Source organism: Ischnura elegans, chromosome X, assembly GCF_921293095.1.
Source record: "Ischnura elegans chromosome X, ioIscEleg1.1, whole genome shotgun sequence".
NCBI classification, from domain to species: domain Eukaryota; kingdom Metazoa; phylum Arthropoda; class Insecta; order Odonata; family Coenagrionidae; genus Ischnura; species Ischnura elegans.
The window spans coordinates 7,241,208-7,255,238 of NC_060259.1; the positions used below are offsets into that span (position 1 = coordinate 7,241,208).

The 14,031-nt window shown below is 38.4% G+C and overlaps 1 protein-coding gene across 2 annotated transcripts in view; it reads right to left on the reverse strand.

Annotated features, from left to right (window-relative positions):
* LOC124171394 (nicolin-1-like) overlaps positions 1-14,031 on the reverse strand; it is a 93,160-nt gene that overhangs the window by 58,066 nt on the left and 21,063 nt on the right. For both annotated transcript variants that reach the window (XM_046550568.1, XM_046550567.1), the window contains exon 3: positions 8,650-8,868. In XM_046550568.1, coding sequence (XP_046406524.1) covers positions 8,650-8,868 — 219 coding nt within the window. The remainder of the gene's footprint in view (positions 1-8,649; positions 8,869-14,031) is intronic.

Here is a 14,031-nt window from a genome sequence, read left to right on the forward strand (position 1 = left end):
ATTTTTTCAATGAAATAATCTCATAAACTAATAAAGCGCTGTTATAATGTTCTTATAATGTTGGTTTCATTCATCTTTACCATGCTAAAATGTCACAACTTGGCTTGCCCCCCCCCTCCTAGATCATGACTTCCCCCCCTAGACCATGGCTTTCCTCCCCCTAGACCATGGCTTCACCCCCTCTAGGTAAAAAGAAGGGGTTCTGGAAAGTATCACGTAATTTTTTCCGCAAAAACCAGTTTATTGCGATCTCGGTAATCTTCAATAAAAACAATTAAACAAATCGTTTTATTTATGAGCCCAACACAATTAAGCCTAGATTAACGTATTTACACTGAAAATACGCATTTTGAAATATCCTACGTGAGATTAGCAAGAAGGCGTGGAGCAAAATCCCACGATATCTCACATAGGATGAAGGGAGGGGTCCATAAAAAGGCAAAATTATTTTAGAAATATTACTTATTACAAGTAGATTAACCTAACGGTGACATTCCTAGAAAATGAATATTAAGACTGTCCCAACGGTCGTGTGTCATTTTTAACCCGTAATTTGAGTAACTTTGCATCGAGCAATATTCATGAAAATTGGCACACTTGTGGGGAAAGGTCCTAAGTTTTGTTTAGTTTAAGCAAAAATTTACAATTTTGACCTTTTGACCTCACAATGTGGGTCCAAACCAAAAATTTTAATTTGCCTTATGTGGTTTTAATGTAAAAAATCGAGATTGAAAATGTCTGAATTTCATTGACCAAAATGTCCATTCCTGGGTTTTCGGACACAAGAAACCCGAAAAAAAAACACTTTCATTTACGAAAATTCAACCGTTGACCCAGTAAGGTCACCGTCAAGGTCATAAGGGTGGCAAAAAGAATAGCATACCAACAAAGGTGTCGATCCATGGATTTTATGGGGCACCCAAGTCATTGGTATTGTCCAAATACCCGTATTATTCACTAATTGACCTCCAAGGTTAATACGGAGGTCAAAGGCCATAGAGATAAACGTCCGGCCATCGTGACACCCAGGTTTCGAACCATATGTTTTGAAGGGTGCCAAAGTCGATTTTTCAGCTAATAGATCCATATTGTTGATTTTTTGACCACCGAGGTCTCAATGGGGGTCAAAGGTCATAGAGTTAAATGTCTGGCCATCATGACAACCAACGTGTCAAACCATAGGTTTGGAAGGGTGCCAAAGTCGGTTACGCAGATCATTCATCCGTACAACAATTTATTTTGACCTCCGAAAGTCATAATGGGGGTCAAAGTCATAGAGATTTTAGTCGACCACTTTGACTTTCTGACCGCTTTTGATTCAGATATTTTAAACTTCATTCACTACTTCGATTACCAAAATTTTATCACCCTCAATAACTTCAATAGCATTTTAAAAAAAGGTGATTGATTGTTTTTAAACTCTAGCTAAATTTGAGGATTCTTTTTCAAAACTCTCTTTTACAATTCTAGGGCATAAAGCCTGATATAGAAAGTAGGAATTCATGGTGTGGTATAATTTAAAAATTCTATCTACAGCTGACGAAAGAGGTAACTAGCGCGTTTTATAGTAACCAAGTATTTTCTTATACATGCGACTTCCGCAGTTTCACAAAATTCTTACATCATTTGAAGACGCACAGTGTAATGTAGAAATAGAAATATATATTTTAATGAGAAAATTTTCCACATCTGCGGGCAGCAAAACAGCAGCTGTTTGTACGGCGTTGTGTATCATGTGCGCTGCAAAACCAATTTGATAACTTGTGATGTACAGGCCTTAGATTTGAAGGAATGACTATGAAAACTGGCATGGAAAGACATCCTTCTGCTGATGCAAGTTTCTTTTCTTCGTTTTTATTATAAATTTCTGTATTTTGGAGGAAGATGCAGAAGTATTTAAATATCTTTTATGCTCTTGTGTCTCCAAGTGCTTCGAAATATCATTCCTACTGCCGTGAAAAATAGAAAATTACCCGTTACATTTCAATAATTAGACAAAGTAATCGCTCCTGGATTTTTTTAAATAAAATGAGATTCACTTCTTAGACCATATTTGAATTTGCATCCTCTTTTATAACGCATTATGACAAAAATCTAAAAAATAAAATCATGTCATAAGTATTTTTAAGAAATTTCATTGAAAACTCGGTAAGTACATATGTACGCACAAAATTACAAGAATATATTTATTAAGTTATTCAATGAATTAAATATAATTGATTGTTTTAAAGCAAATTTATCTTTAAAATTATTTTCATCCAATCCTCTCTTTCTTTCTAATTATAAATATGTTAATAGGTACATATTATTTATTCCCAGAATTTTCCGTAGCGTACGTAAATCGTAGGTGTCACTTGCAAAGCCGGCGCTAGGCCTTTTTCCACCATCGCAAAATATAAATAACACGAGAGCTGTCTGCTAAGTAAAAAATTATGCATTTATGAAATAACTAAATTACTTGCCTAAATACCGTATACCTCCGAATATAGTCCCCCCTTTTTTTCCAAAAATGGCCGCGGAAAAGTAAGGGGGGGGGGGACTATAATCGAGTGTAATCCAATTTAGCATACTAAAGGTGACCATAAAGTAATAAATAACGGCATAATGGCTAATGTTCTCGTAGTCTTTCTATTTGAGTATATTTATGAGGATTATAATCGGAGATATTAGTAAATACTGCCACGTTTTACCGGAAATTAAGACAATTTTTACCACAAATGTTGTACAGATACGATTATTCCGATTCAAATAGCATATCGAATATGCGTTTTCACGGAATCCATCGGGTAGCCGCTAATTTTTCTTGGAAAAGTATTGTTAGAATAATTCAATCGACACTGATCACTTAATGACGCAAAACAGTAAATAATTAAAATGAAAACTAAACACACACTATCATTACATTAATCGAACACTAGAATTGAATCAATAGTATATGTACCCGTCGCTCATTTAATAACTACACGATTTAAATAATTGCGAAAAATAAACAGATAAAGTGAACCTTTCGTGACGATTTAGCATTTCATTGCGTCCGTAGCTACTATACGTCCGTGCGGTTCGTGTTTACAACCACTGCTTTTACCGCCTTCACAGAACAAGAATGCGCAATAGGTGATGCATTTGTTTCTGAAAAGGCGCAATAATCGACGACTTTAAACCAGAAGCGCCGGCATTACTGCATTTGATCGAAATACAGCGACTCAGCATCGAAAGTGTAATCAATTTATTGAGGAATATCTTCAATTCGTCAGGGTAAATAGGATCGATAAATAACGTCGCATAACGTTTCGCAATTATTTCCGCGATATTTTCTTTATTAAAAATAATTTTACGTTCAACAGTGAGGTGATGGATCAAGTAGAAAGATGAGGATCAATCCTGCCGCAGATTAGAGGCCTTCAAAGACGGAGTTTCGATTCCAATTTAAAAATAGCCGTTGCAGAATACGCCGTAAATCATAGTATTTACAGCGCTAGCAAAGCGCTAATACATCGCGGAAGTCATTTCGGGGGTCTCGACGCGGCAGATTCAAAGAATTAGAGGAAAATATCGTCGAATTTGTGCGCAAATGCAGAGCAGAAGCTCTTTGTGTAACTTATGCAATGATTCGCGACGAGGCATTGAAAATTGATATAATTTTTTTTCAGTTTTAATGTTTGTTGGAAAAAGTTTATTTCTTAATTTTATTACTTTGATATTTGTAAGTCCTGTAGTTTAATTGTTTTGCTTAGCAGGCATTTGATAGCAATATTTTTATAATATTTATAATTTATTTAACACAATTTTATTTAGATTTCCTAAATTCTTCAGGTCACTTGGATTTGTGATGAGTTGATGGGTGTGTTACACTGGATCTAAGGAAGTTTCAGGGCCAAATGCAATACTGTTTATGGGCTTTAAGTTAAAGCTTATATATTGACATTGTCTGTAGTCATTTGGAAATCAAAAATATTAATAATTTGTGAAGGTTTAAAAAATACAATAGCCTTGGATACTTAAAAAAAATTCTCATTTCTTCATTACATCTGGTTAAGGAACTATAAATTACTGATGCATGCAATGGATCACAACATGTTTTAGGTATAGTTATTTTGTTGTGATGGAAAATATGTGAACAGATTTGTTCTTAATCTTCACAGAAAATAATAGTTTTTATCGAATCTAGAATCTTAACTTGCTAACCACAGACAAATTGCCTTCCTTTACATTTTAAAATTTTTCCCAAAACTGAGGTCTCAAAATTGGGGGGGGGGACTATATTCGGGGGGGGACTATATTCGGAGATATACGGTAATATGAATTCTGATTTGTTGAATTCCTTTTTAGTAGCGCTAGCGCGCAGTTCAATTTGCATCGCATAATTGACCGTTTAAAAATTACTATATGCGAAGGCGTTGCCGCGTTACTTCGTGGACGACCCGAAAATTCTTTACACCATGACCCTTTTCCTCTCTAAAATTCCCCCCATTTACAACTTTTGTGCAAGATTTCAAGTTTTTATAACGATGTTCCGAATGATGCTAGATCGCTAACAAGATAAGACAAAAATCTGCGGAAGTTTACAAAGGGCTTTGTCTTCATTTTACTGCCGCAATATTTTTTCGTCGCTGCCAATGCCGAATAATGCCACTGTTCATTAATTGTAAGTTCACCAATCCAACCATGGCTGAGAGAATACTTCTCGTACATAACACAATAAATATTAGTACTTTTAATTGACAAATTGCGAAGAAAATGGTCAGAATACCGCAGTGATACAGTGAATCCCCATTCGTAGCCATGCGCTACGACGATGAGCGTCCCAACCGTGACGTCACGTCGCTTTAAAAGTGGGTGGGGAAGGAAGGGAGCGGAGGGGAGATGTTGGCCACACGGCGAGACATGGGTAGGGGTGGGGAATGGTGGGTCTAGTTCTTATATGGTCTAAGGTTTACATAAATATCGTCTTTTGTTTGTTTTTGATCAAAATGAGATGCATCTTGGGACACCCCCGTCCAGTTGCATAAAAATATTTGCATCAAAATTTTTGGACAAAAATTTTGATGCAAATATTTTGATGCAAATTTGACCGTGGGACATCGGCTGTAGATTTCTTTTTTTGGCAGTGGAATTGGAACCATTTTCACAAAATCCTCCGGCCGTCATCTCTCCCCATAGATCCAATGCACTAGCTGGAAAAACCTTTTCTTACTATCCACCCCAAAATTCTTCAGAAGGGCACACAGTACATTTTCCACGCCCACTGCTTTCCTAGCCTTCATATCAAAAAAGGGCTCTCTCGATTTCCACATCTAACATTCCCGGTACAAGATTATCCTCCTCCACTGCACTTCCCTCCTCTTAAGTCAATCTCTTCGGCCTGTTTCTTCCGCCATACAGATCCTCCACGTATTCCTTCCATCTAATTTGCACCTCGCTTGGTTAGCGCCCTTCCATCTTTAGACTTAATTTGGGACATGGCTTGCCTTCTTTTTCCACCAAATAGGATCCTGGATACCTCAGCCAAAAACTACGCTGCAGACGTCTGGACGTATTCGTCTGAGAACTCTGCTATTTTATCCACATAACATTTGATTGGTCATTTACGAAGAAGAGACATCGATATTTAAAATTTACATCGTAATTTTTCATTTCTCGTTTTTCTTGCTGCAATTTTGACCACGGAAAAAACACTAAATTCGGCAAAATTGGCTGCCTGCTACGTATGATGACGGAACCCAAAATTATTTATGTACTTTTTAAGAAATAATCTTTTATCTTCATGTTAATCCATACCAATTTAATGTACTCCTCATAATAACGACACTAAGTCAATCCATCCTAACCAACGCACGCTATTTTTGCGTTCTCCTCGGTAGCAGCGTTCTCCCGTTTACTTTGCCTTCAGCCACTGAGTGAGTCTCAGCATGCGAGAGGAGGGGCAGAGTCGCTGAGTCTGTTGCCATCAGTTCGCCAGCAGCCGCCGTGCAGTATTCGTCAAATGTATGTCCCTTGCTGCATTTTGCGTGTGATATGTACTCCGTGCTTCTGAGCCGAATTTTGGTCTACTTCATCTACACGCTCAGAGAAGGGAACTGATTCACGCTTGATGTGCAGAACGCAACGTAGTCTTTAATAGTAAATGAACTCATTTCTATTAGAACTACTACGTCAATATCATGATAATATTTCCCTTGAATATTTCGTTCCGATGTTATAAAAAAGTAATTTCTTGCAAGCAAAATGCATTTACGCTGCATTTCCTAAAGTACATCAATGCGTGATGTATTTTGTACATTTACTATTAGAAACAGCGGTTTATTCTCAGCGGGGCCAAAAAATTCTGCGAAATATCCTGTTTAGTTTACATACACGTCAGTAAGAAATTGCATCTCGTTACTACAGTCAATTTGGTGAAATAAATTTTTCCTTTCAACCATGAAATTTCCCTCATTAATAATTTTCAATGATGTTAAGCTCATTATCATAAATTCTGACCTTGTTTTATGCTGAAGCATAGCTATAGATTTGTTAGCCACAGGAAATTACAGTTCCTATAATTATGTAAACAGGGGCGGATCCAGGATTTTTTTCTGGGAGGGGCACAAGCAAGGCCGTATCCAGGATTTTGTTCTGGGTGGGGCACAAGGATACCTCGTAATACAAAACGAACGCAATGATAATGGGACCGTATTAAAAATCTTGCATATTTTTGAGGGTCTGGGGGGGGCACGTGCCCCCGTGCCCCCCCCCTGGATCCGCCTATGTATGTAAATACAATAGGTATTCTTGACAGCTCATTTCACGTCAGAGAATGAAGGAAAGACGAAAATGATTCAATTGAAAAATTATTCATCTACAATTTTAACAATGAATTGTGATGAATTTGGTACACTGATTCTTCCCTCTACATTCGTAACAGTGACTCATGTCTTATAGTTACTACAACATTCGAATAAAGCATAAGCTAATGCATAAAAGTCATCCAATTCCAATTTTTTTCATATGTCGTTAGGACCAGTGACCACATAAGTAATCCAGGTTTGCAACATCAAAAGATTTGTGTGAACTAGTGTCGCCACAAGACAAGACGAGACTGGTGACAGTCTCGTCCCAGCCTCGTTTTCCGCACTCGGGTATCATCTCGAGTCTCGTCTCGTCTTGGTCTCAATCGTCTCGTCTCGGTCTCAATCGTCTTGTCTCAGTCTCAATCGTCTCGTCTCATTTCCCCAAAATAAATGTAGCACCATAAAAAGCCATTTCCTTAGCGTACTTAATCGCTGAATCGATACCTCAAAATAGGAAAGCCATTAATCTCTATAGTCTCAGGCTCAACTTTGTGGAAGTTCATTTCAATAATTAATACGAACAAACTTTGAATTAATCCACCAATTTATTTTCGTGATACAACTAGTTTCGACGCAGCGGCGGCAGTACCTGAGGATGAACAAATGATCACGGTGGCATCAAAATCCATCTGTAGTACGGAGCATAGGCATGGATGGGCATTGTCGTGCATTAGAGACAGAGAAATTCAGCCAAAATTCGAAAATAAATCACAATATAATTTTGTGAGTGTAAATGATGTGCTTACCAGTGGCAGCTTGCCCTTTAAGGACTCTCACACGCTGCCCCTCCCAAAGATTTGAAAAAGGAACAAAAAATTAAATACCCATTCAATTATAAATACACATGTAATTAACCAAAGTGTTTTTTCAATCGCATGCATCGAAAATGTAGGAAAAACACTCAAAATTAGCGCGAGAAGTTTGCATTTGTAGCCGTGGGGCACTGGCCAGAACAACCCAATCCATTAACATGCAGTTATATGAAGAGTGGTAGTGGTGGGGGCTGCTGGTGCTATGATGCGTCTAAGCTTGTGCCTTATGGAAGTGTTGGGATGCCGCCCGAGCATACGCAGAGCGATGTATCTTGTGAGTTGACATCGCCACGCCGGCCGGCGGCCGTATATTCTTGGTGTTGCAGTGCTGCAGAATACCTTGTTTTGGTGACCAGTTGACTTTTTGTGTAAATTCTTTTAATATAAGTAGACCTATTTGTAGTTGAGTTAATCGAGTTAGTGCTTGTTAGTGTTTTATGGTTAGTGATTGTTTTGTGTATTAGTGAGTCATAATGGTGTCTGGATTGCCTTACAAACTCACTAAAATACACAAAATATAAAAAAATTTTGACCCCCCGGTGGAGTGTGCCCCTTCCAGCAATTGACTCACGAGCTGCCACTCATGCTTACACAATGGTGAACTTTGAAAGGGTGGTTGGGGGGACACAGATGGAACTCAATGGTAGCCACTTCCTCGTGGTGAGTTCTGGGTAGTTTCTTCACAAAACTAGAACTACTTAGTGAAATGCTTGGTGTTCAGGTCCAGCTCTTTCTCAGCCTTGGCTGAATTTCTACTAGAAAATAACTCCACAGGTATGTTATTCATCATTATGATTGATGTTAATTTAAAATAATTTACCTATTTATTACTTTTTCTGGAATTATTTACTACCAAATGATGACTTGTTTACTAAAAAAATTTAATTTATGGAAATTGTTTCTCTTTTCCATAAATAAAATGCACCTCGCAAAAACTAGGTAAGGCATAAAATAAAATGTAATACTTTTGGATGACGCTATTTTTAGCTAGATGTAAGAGTACTCACCTCAGTGGCGACCACAGAGACAAGATCATGGCTTCCAATCTCCTGGTGAGGTAGTGGCATTAAAGTCTTGCGCCCAACAGACATGCACCAAGAGGATGAGGGATGCTTGGAGCGATCAGGGCGTGACTCATCCAAACCCTCAGCAGATGAGCTGCTACCTGGTCGAACTAGCACTGATATCCAGCCGCTGTAGTAGTTTCTAAAAACTAACTCCCCAACCTACAAAAGGCAGATTAATTCTAAAAGGATTTATTGGCATACCAGTCAGAAGTTTTATTTTAAGGCTGGGTCGAATATATTTTTACCCATGGGTAAGGTTGCAACCGGGAAAAACCACATTTGTAACAGAGCTGAAAGATTTGCTAGTGAAAGCCAACAAGAGGAAATTAGTATAAACAATCCATAAACCAATATGGAGAGCTTGCGAGTGTGATAAAAATTCTAATATTTATTGAAAAAGTTGACTTCTGTTGGGCAGTATAGCTTCGGCACATTTCTTTTTTACATTCACCTATTACTGTTCTTTTGTTTGTCTGTGTATCGTTACTCTGTTGATTCCCGCACAAGGTGCGGTTGTAATAAAGATGCATTCAAAAGTACCACGAGGTTGTGTCCCATGCCATCTTTTCTCTCTAGCCTCTGTTTTATTGGGTCATGGGCCATGATTGTTTCTAAACTGCTGAAAGGACAATCTGTTTTGTTTTTATTATTTATGTGTGAGTTTACAAGAGTAGATTGTTGAAAGTGAGGTGTGGTTTTTTGGATGATTGGAAAACTTCAAGTTTCGCATAATGAGCGAGACGAAGGAGAGAGGATTGCGATTTTCCCGTTAAGGGGATAAAAATAATAATAATGAAATATGGCAACAAGGATACAAGGATTACTAGAAACTGAGAGACTGTGGGAAGCTGTAGATCCCGGTGTGGATATTGAAGCAAATGGTGTTTTTCAAAAGCAATTACTTAAGAACTCTTATGCAAAGAATCTGATCACGCAGTATGTCGAAGATCAGTACGTGGCAGGCATTAAAAAATGCCAAAGGAAGCCTGGAAGAGACTGAAAAGAATGTGCTGCAATTTGGGAATGATGCATGTGATCACATTCTTGGAGGAACTGTGCATCCATGAAAAAATAGGATGATATTTGTTAGAGGAGGCATATTGATAAGGTTCAGAGCCTGTGTAATGAAGTAGAAATATCTGGAATATCAGTACATAGCAATGAAAAATATTACGTGGTCTTCATGTTATGATCACCTTTCCAAGGCATATGAAGGGCAGAAGTGGGGTACTGGAACAAGACAACCAGGCCATGGATTAGAAGGTGGTGAATTCCAAATTATTTCTGGAAGAAAAGAGAATAAAGTGGAAATAGAAAGAAAAGAACAAGACTTAAGGGAAATGTTGCATCTGAAGGTTGAAGAAAGAAATAAATTACTCACATTAGCAGCTGGTTAGCGAAAGGGGCAGAATTGGCATGGAAGAAGCCAGGATGGAAGAAGTATAGTGGGTAATTCAAAGGGTGAAGAGCGATGCTACACCTACAAATAACCAGCGACATATTTCTAAATTTGGAAAGAAATTCAGCGATGCCAAGAAGAAATACAGTTGCTTATTATAATGGTGCTCTGGTGGGGCACCTGTTTTGACATTGCCCTGGAAAAATCAATGGGATTCAAAGAGGGAAGTGAAAGATAGAGAGAGAGAGAGAGAGAGAAACCGCAGCCGAAATTGCTACGGTGGAAGAAAGAGTTCATGTGACACCAGGGGTAGTGAAGGAGAAAAGCTTTTATGTTGGAAGGTGGATCATGATAGAGAAGGTAACAATTGGTTCCTTGACTCAGGGGCATCTGATTATATGACTCCTTGTCAGGTCATTCTTCAGAATTTTTTTACTGACAACATTAGTGGTCAAGTAGCATTGCTGATGGTAGCGTAGCTAGAGTAGAAAGTAAGGGTACTGTTGAAATGAAACTGAATGAGAGAAGTGATGGGACTATCTTTAAACTAAGCAAAGTATTGTGTGCACCAGACTTAAAGGCAACCTTCTATCAGTAGCTCAATTTGATTATAAAGGTGTTCAAATTTTAATTACAGGTGGGGTTAGAAGTTGAAGGTTATAATGGTAGCTGGTTGCTCTGAAGGCTTTTACAATACTTGTATATTAAAGACCTTGGTGTAGCTAAAAATGTGTTGGGGATGAGGATCCAAAGAACATATGACGACAGTCTCACTTTGGATCAAGCTGCTTACATTGAAAAGCTGTAAAGAAAATTTAGTTTAGCTAATTGTAACAGTGTTTCTACACCATTGGAGGAGGGAACTGACCATTGTAAGCCACACAAATGTGAGGAAAGCCTGAGCTATCAGGAAATTATAGGAAGTTTAATGTATCTATCAGTTTGTATGCATCCAGATACATGCAGTAGAATCTCGGTTATACGACCCTCAGTTATAGCTGATTTTTTTGGTCCCGTGAATAACCCCATATGAACCTATGTATTTCCAACCTCGGTTAAGAAACTTTTCAATCATGCCTTGGTTAAGAAACATATTTTTTCAGTCCAATGAGATAAAATACCTCACTTACACCACTTGTTAGAGAACTGTTCTACAAAAAGATTGCGAGCCGATTTTAGTCTTACTAGCAGGAGTACCTACTGTATGCTCATTACATGGATATGCCAAAAAAGAATAAAAAGTTTTAATAATGAGCAATGCTGTTTATTAGATATTAACTGTAATTTTAGTAGATGATTGTTAATCAGAAGTATGAACTACAGAATATATATCTCCAACAGAAGATTTTCTAGAGATTTGCCAATGCTATGTTTTCCATTGCCCCAGCGAAATAATGCCAAATGAGCCATTAAGAATCCCGCCGTACCAAAATTTAGGCTTCCAAGGTCATCCAAAAGAGAGAATCATATTTGTAGAATTGACGTGATTCTCATTCCACGGGCTAACCCCTCATCTGCAGGACGAATGGAGCCAGGGAAAGCTGCTTATGTGGTGTGCTGATCAAAACTGACCAAACTTATATCTCAGTGGGTTTAAATGAAACATGGTTGACCTTGAATAACTATTAGCATAGCCCTGCCAGGTGGCAAGCAGTTATTTTTACCAGAACGGGAGTTACTGTAAATGCCCTCCGAGAAAAACTCGCGTAATCACGTAATCATTACAGTCAACTTCAAGACGTAAAATATATAAGGCAGTTCCTTTTGACTCAGGAATGGCTTAGCACCATAAGATCGAAATACAAAAAGTGTTCAGTGTTGTTATCAGAAATGGGAAAGAAAAATATTCCATGAAGACAAATCATGCAGCTACATCGACGGTGCCGGCGCTGAATTCCCAGAAGAATCCCGACAGAGAGGCTATATCCGGTAAATTCAATCTACTATTGGTAAAATTTCATGGGAAAATTCTTTTTTAATGCATAAACATTATAAAGAGAGGAGATTTTTTGGAGCTCTTGATCTATTTTTGTTCATTCATCACTGACAGCAGTTGCGCGGTTATTTAAATTGCTCAATTAAATAAAGTGATCAAACACCAGAAAAATCTTAATTATGGAATATCACGGGTGCCATGTACTCAGTATTATCTATGGTATATTATTTGGAGTTAATCAACAGCTGGGGTCATTTGTGCCATGAGATAAGGGCGGGAGGATAGAAACCCTGTGTTGGCATTAGCCAGGCTGTAATGATAGGCTCCAAGGAAACCAGGGCTTAACGTCCCATCTGCCGGATAGTGTGTTGCACTCGAAGTTCCCTCCACACTACACTCAAGCAGGGATACGGCCATCTCTCATAAGTTTCTGCCGCTGCCAGGACTTGAACCCAGGCCCACAAGGTGTGAAGCCTTCATGATGCATTAGTGAAATTTTGCTCCGTGTTAATGGGGTTAATTTGGATGACTTTCCTCAGGTACCTCATTTCTTCAACCTCCAATCTTGGTTTATCTATATGTAGGTGGTAAAATCAATTTCCTGAAAACTGCGGTTCATGAGCCAACTTTTTCGAAAATTGGCTTCTCCATGAACATTTCGTAACACCATTCCAAAATTTCTGCAGTATAACAGCCCTGCGGCTTAGTGCCAGAATTTGACCAAGACATTCAACCGTGGGCAACGTTGTTCAGGAGTTATGTTTCTCTTAAGGTAATATGTCATCTGTGATGTTGCTTGTGAGTAAATAAGATTATTAGGCTTCATTGCCTTGCCTCCAAAAGTGCATCCAGGAAACAAAGCTGACCCTATTGAAAAGGATTTCATGCTCCTTTACCGGAAAACCTTATATATGAAAATTCCTCACTTATGAAACTTTGTTTGGTTCTCCGCTGAGTAAGGTTCTACTGAGACTTTTGTCTTGCTTTTAGGAAGAGAGGCACACAAATTGAAGGCTTTGTTGATGCAGATTGGGGCAATTATACTATAGACAGAAGCTCCTCCACTAGGTTTGTATTTAAACCCAGTGGTGGTGCTGTAAGCTGGGAATCAAAGACGCAGCAGTCTGTGGCCCTGTCCAGTACAGAGGCAGAGTATATGGCATTGACAGAATCAGCCAAGGAAGCCAATTCTATGTCAAAGAATTCCTATCAGAACTTTTAAAAGTAAGTGATTCCACTGCATTATATAATGATAGTCACAGTACCAACAACCTGGTTCCCTGTCGATTTCTGTAACAACAATGCCTGTTCGCTGTCTGTTTGAAGTCTGTTGATAGCCTGTTGGAGATTTAGTGAACAGAGTATAAACAGCCTACGAACAATCTCAGGCCACATACAAATAGGAACAACTTACGAACAGCCTTCCAACAGTTTGTACTCTGTTTACAGCTTGTTCCTTAACAGGCAGGCAACAAGCATTTCGGGAACAATAGTGAACAAGCTCTTAACAGGAAGGGGCCGGTTGGTTGTATGCTTCACCATACAGGGAATGAACAGACAACATTGAACAGGCACTCAACAGACAGGGTCCAGTTGTTTGTATGTTTCACCGCACGGGGAATGAACAGACAACATTGAACAGGTTCTCAACAGGCAGGGACTGGTTGGCTGTCCGCTTCTCCCAACCAGTGGCAGATTTAGGGGGGAATCACAGGGGTCGTGACCCCCCCAAATTTTATTAATTTAAAAAAATTTTTTAGTTTAATCGTATTTTTTGCTATTAATTTTCTTCACTATTAATTTAAAATATTTAAATTGTTCAATTTCATTGGTTGTTAAGAATAAAGATGAAATTTTAAGCTCCAAAATGCACTTTAAAATGGATATTTTAAAAAAGTTAACACATGAGGATGCCTCTCTTTTACCAGATCATGAACCCCCCAAACTTGAATCTGAATTTGCCCCTACTCTTAACTGGGAACGAACA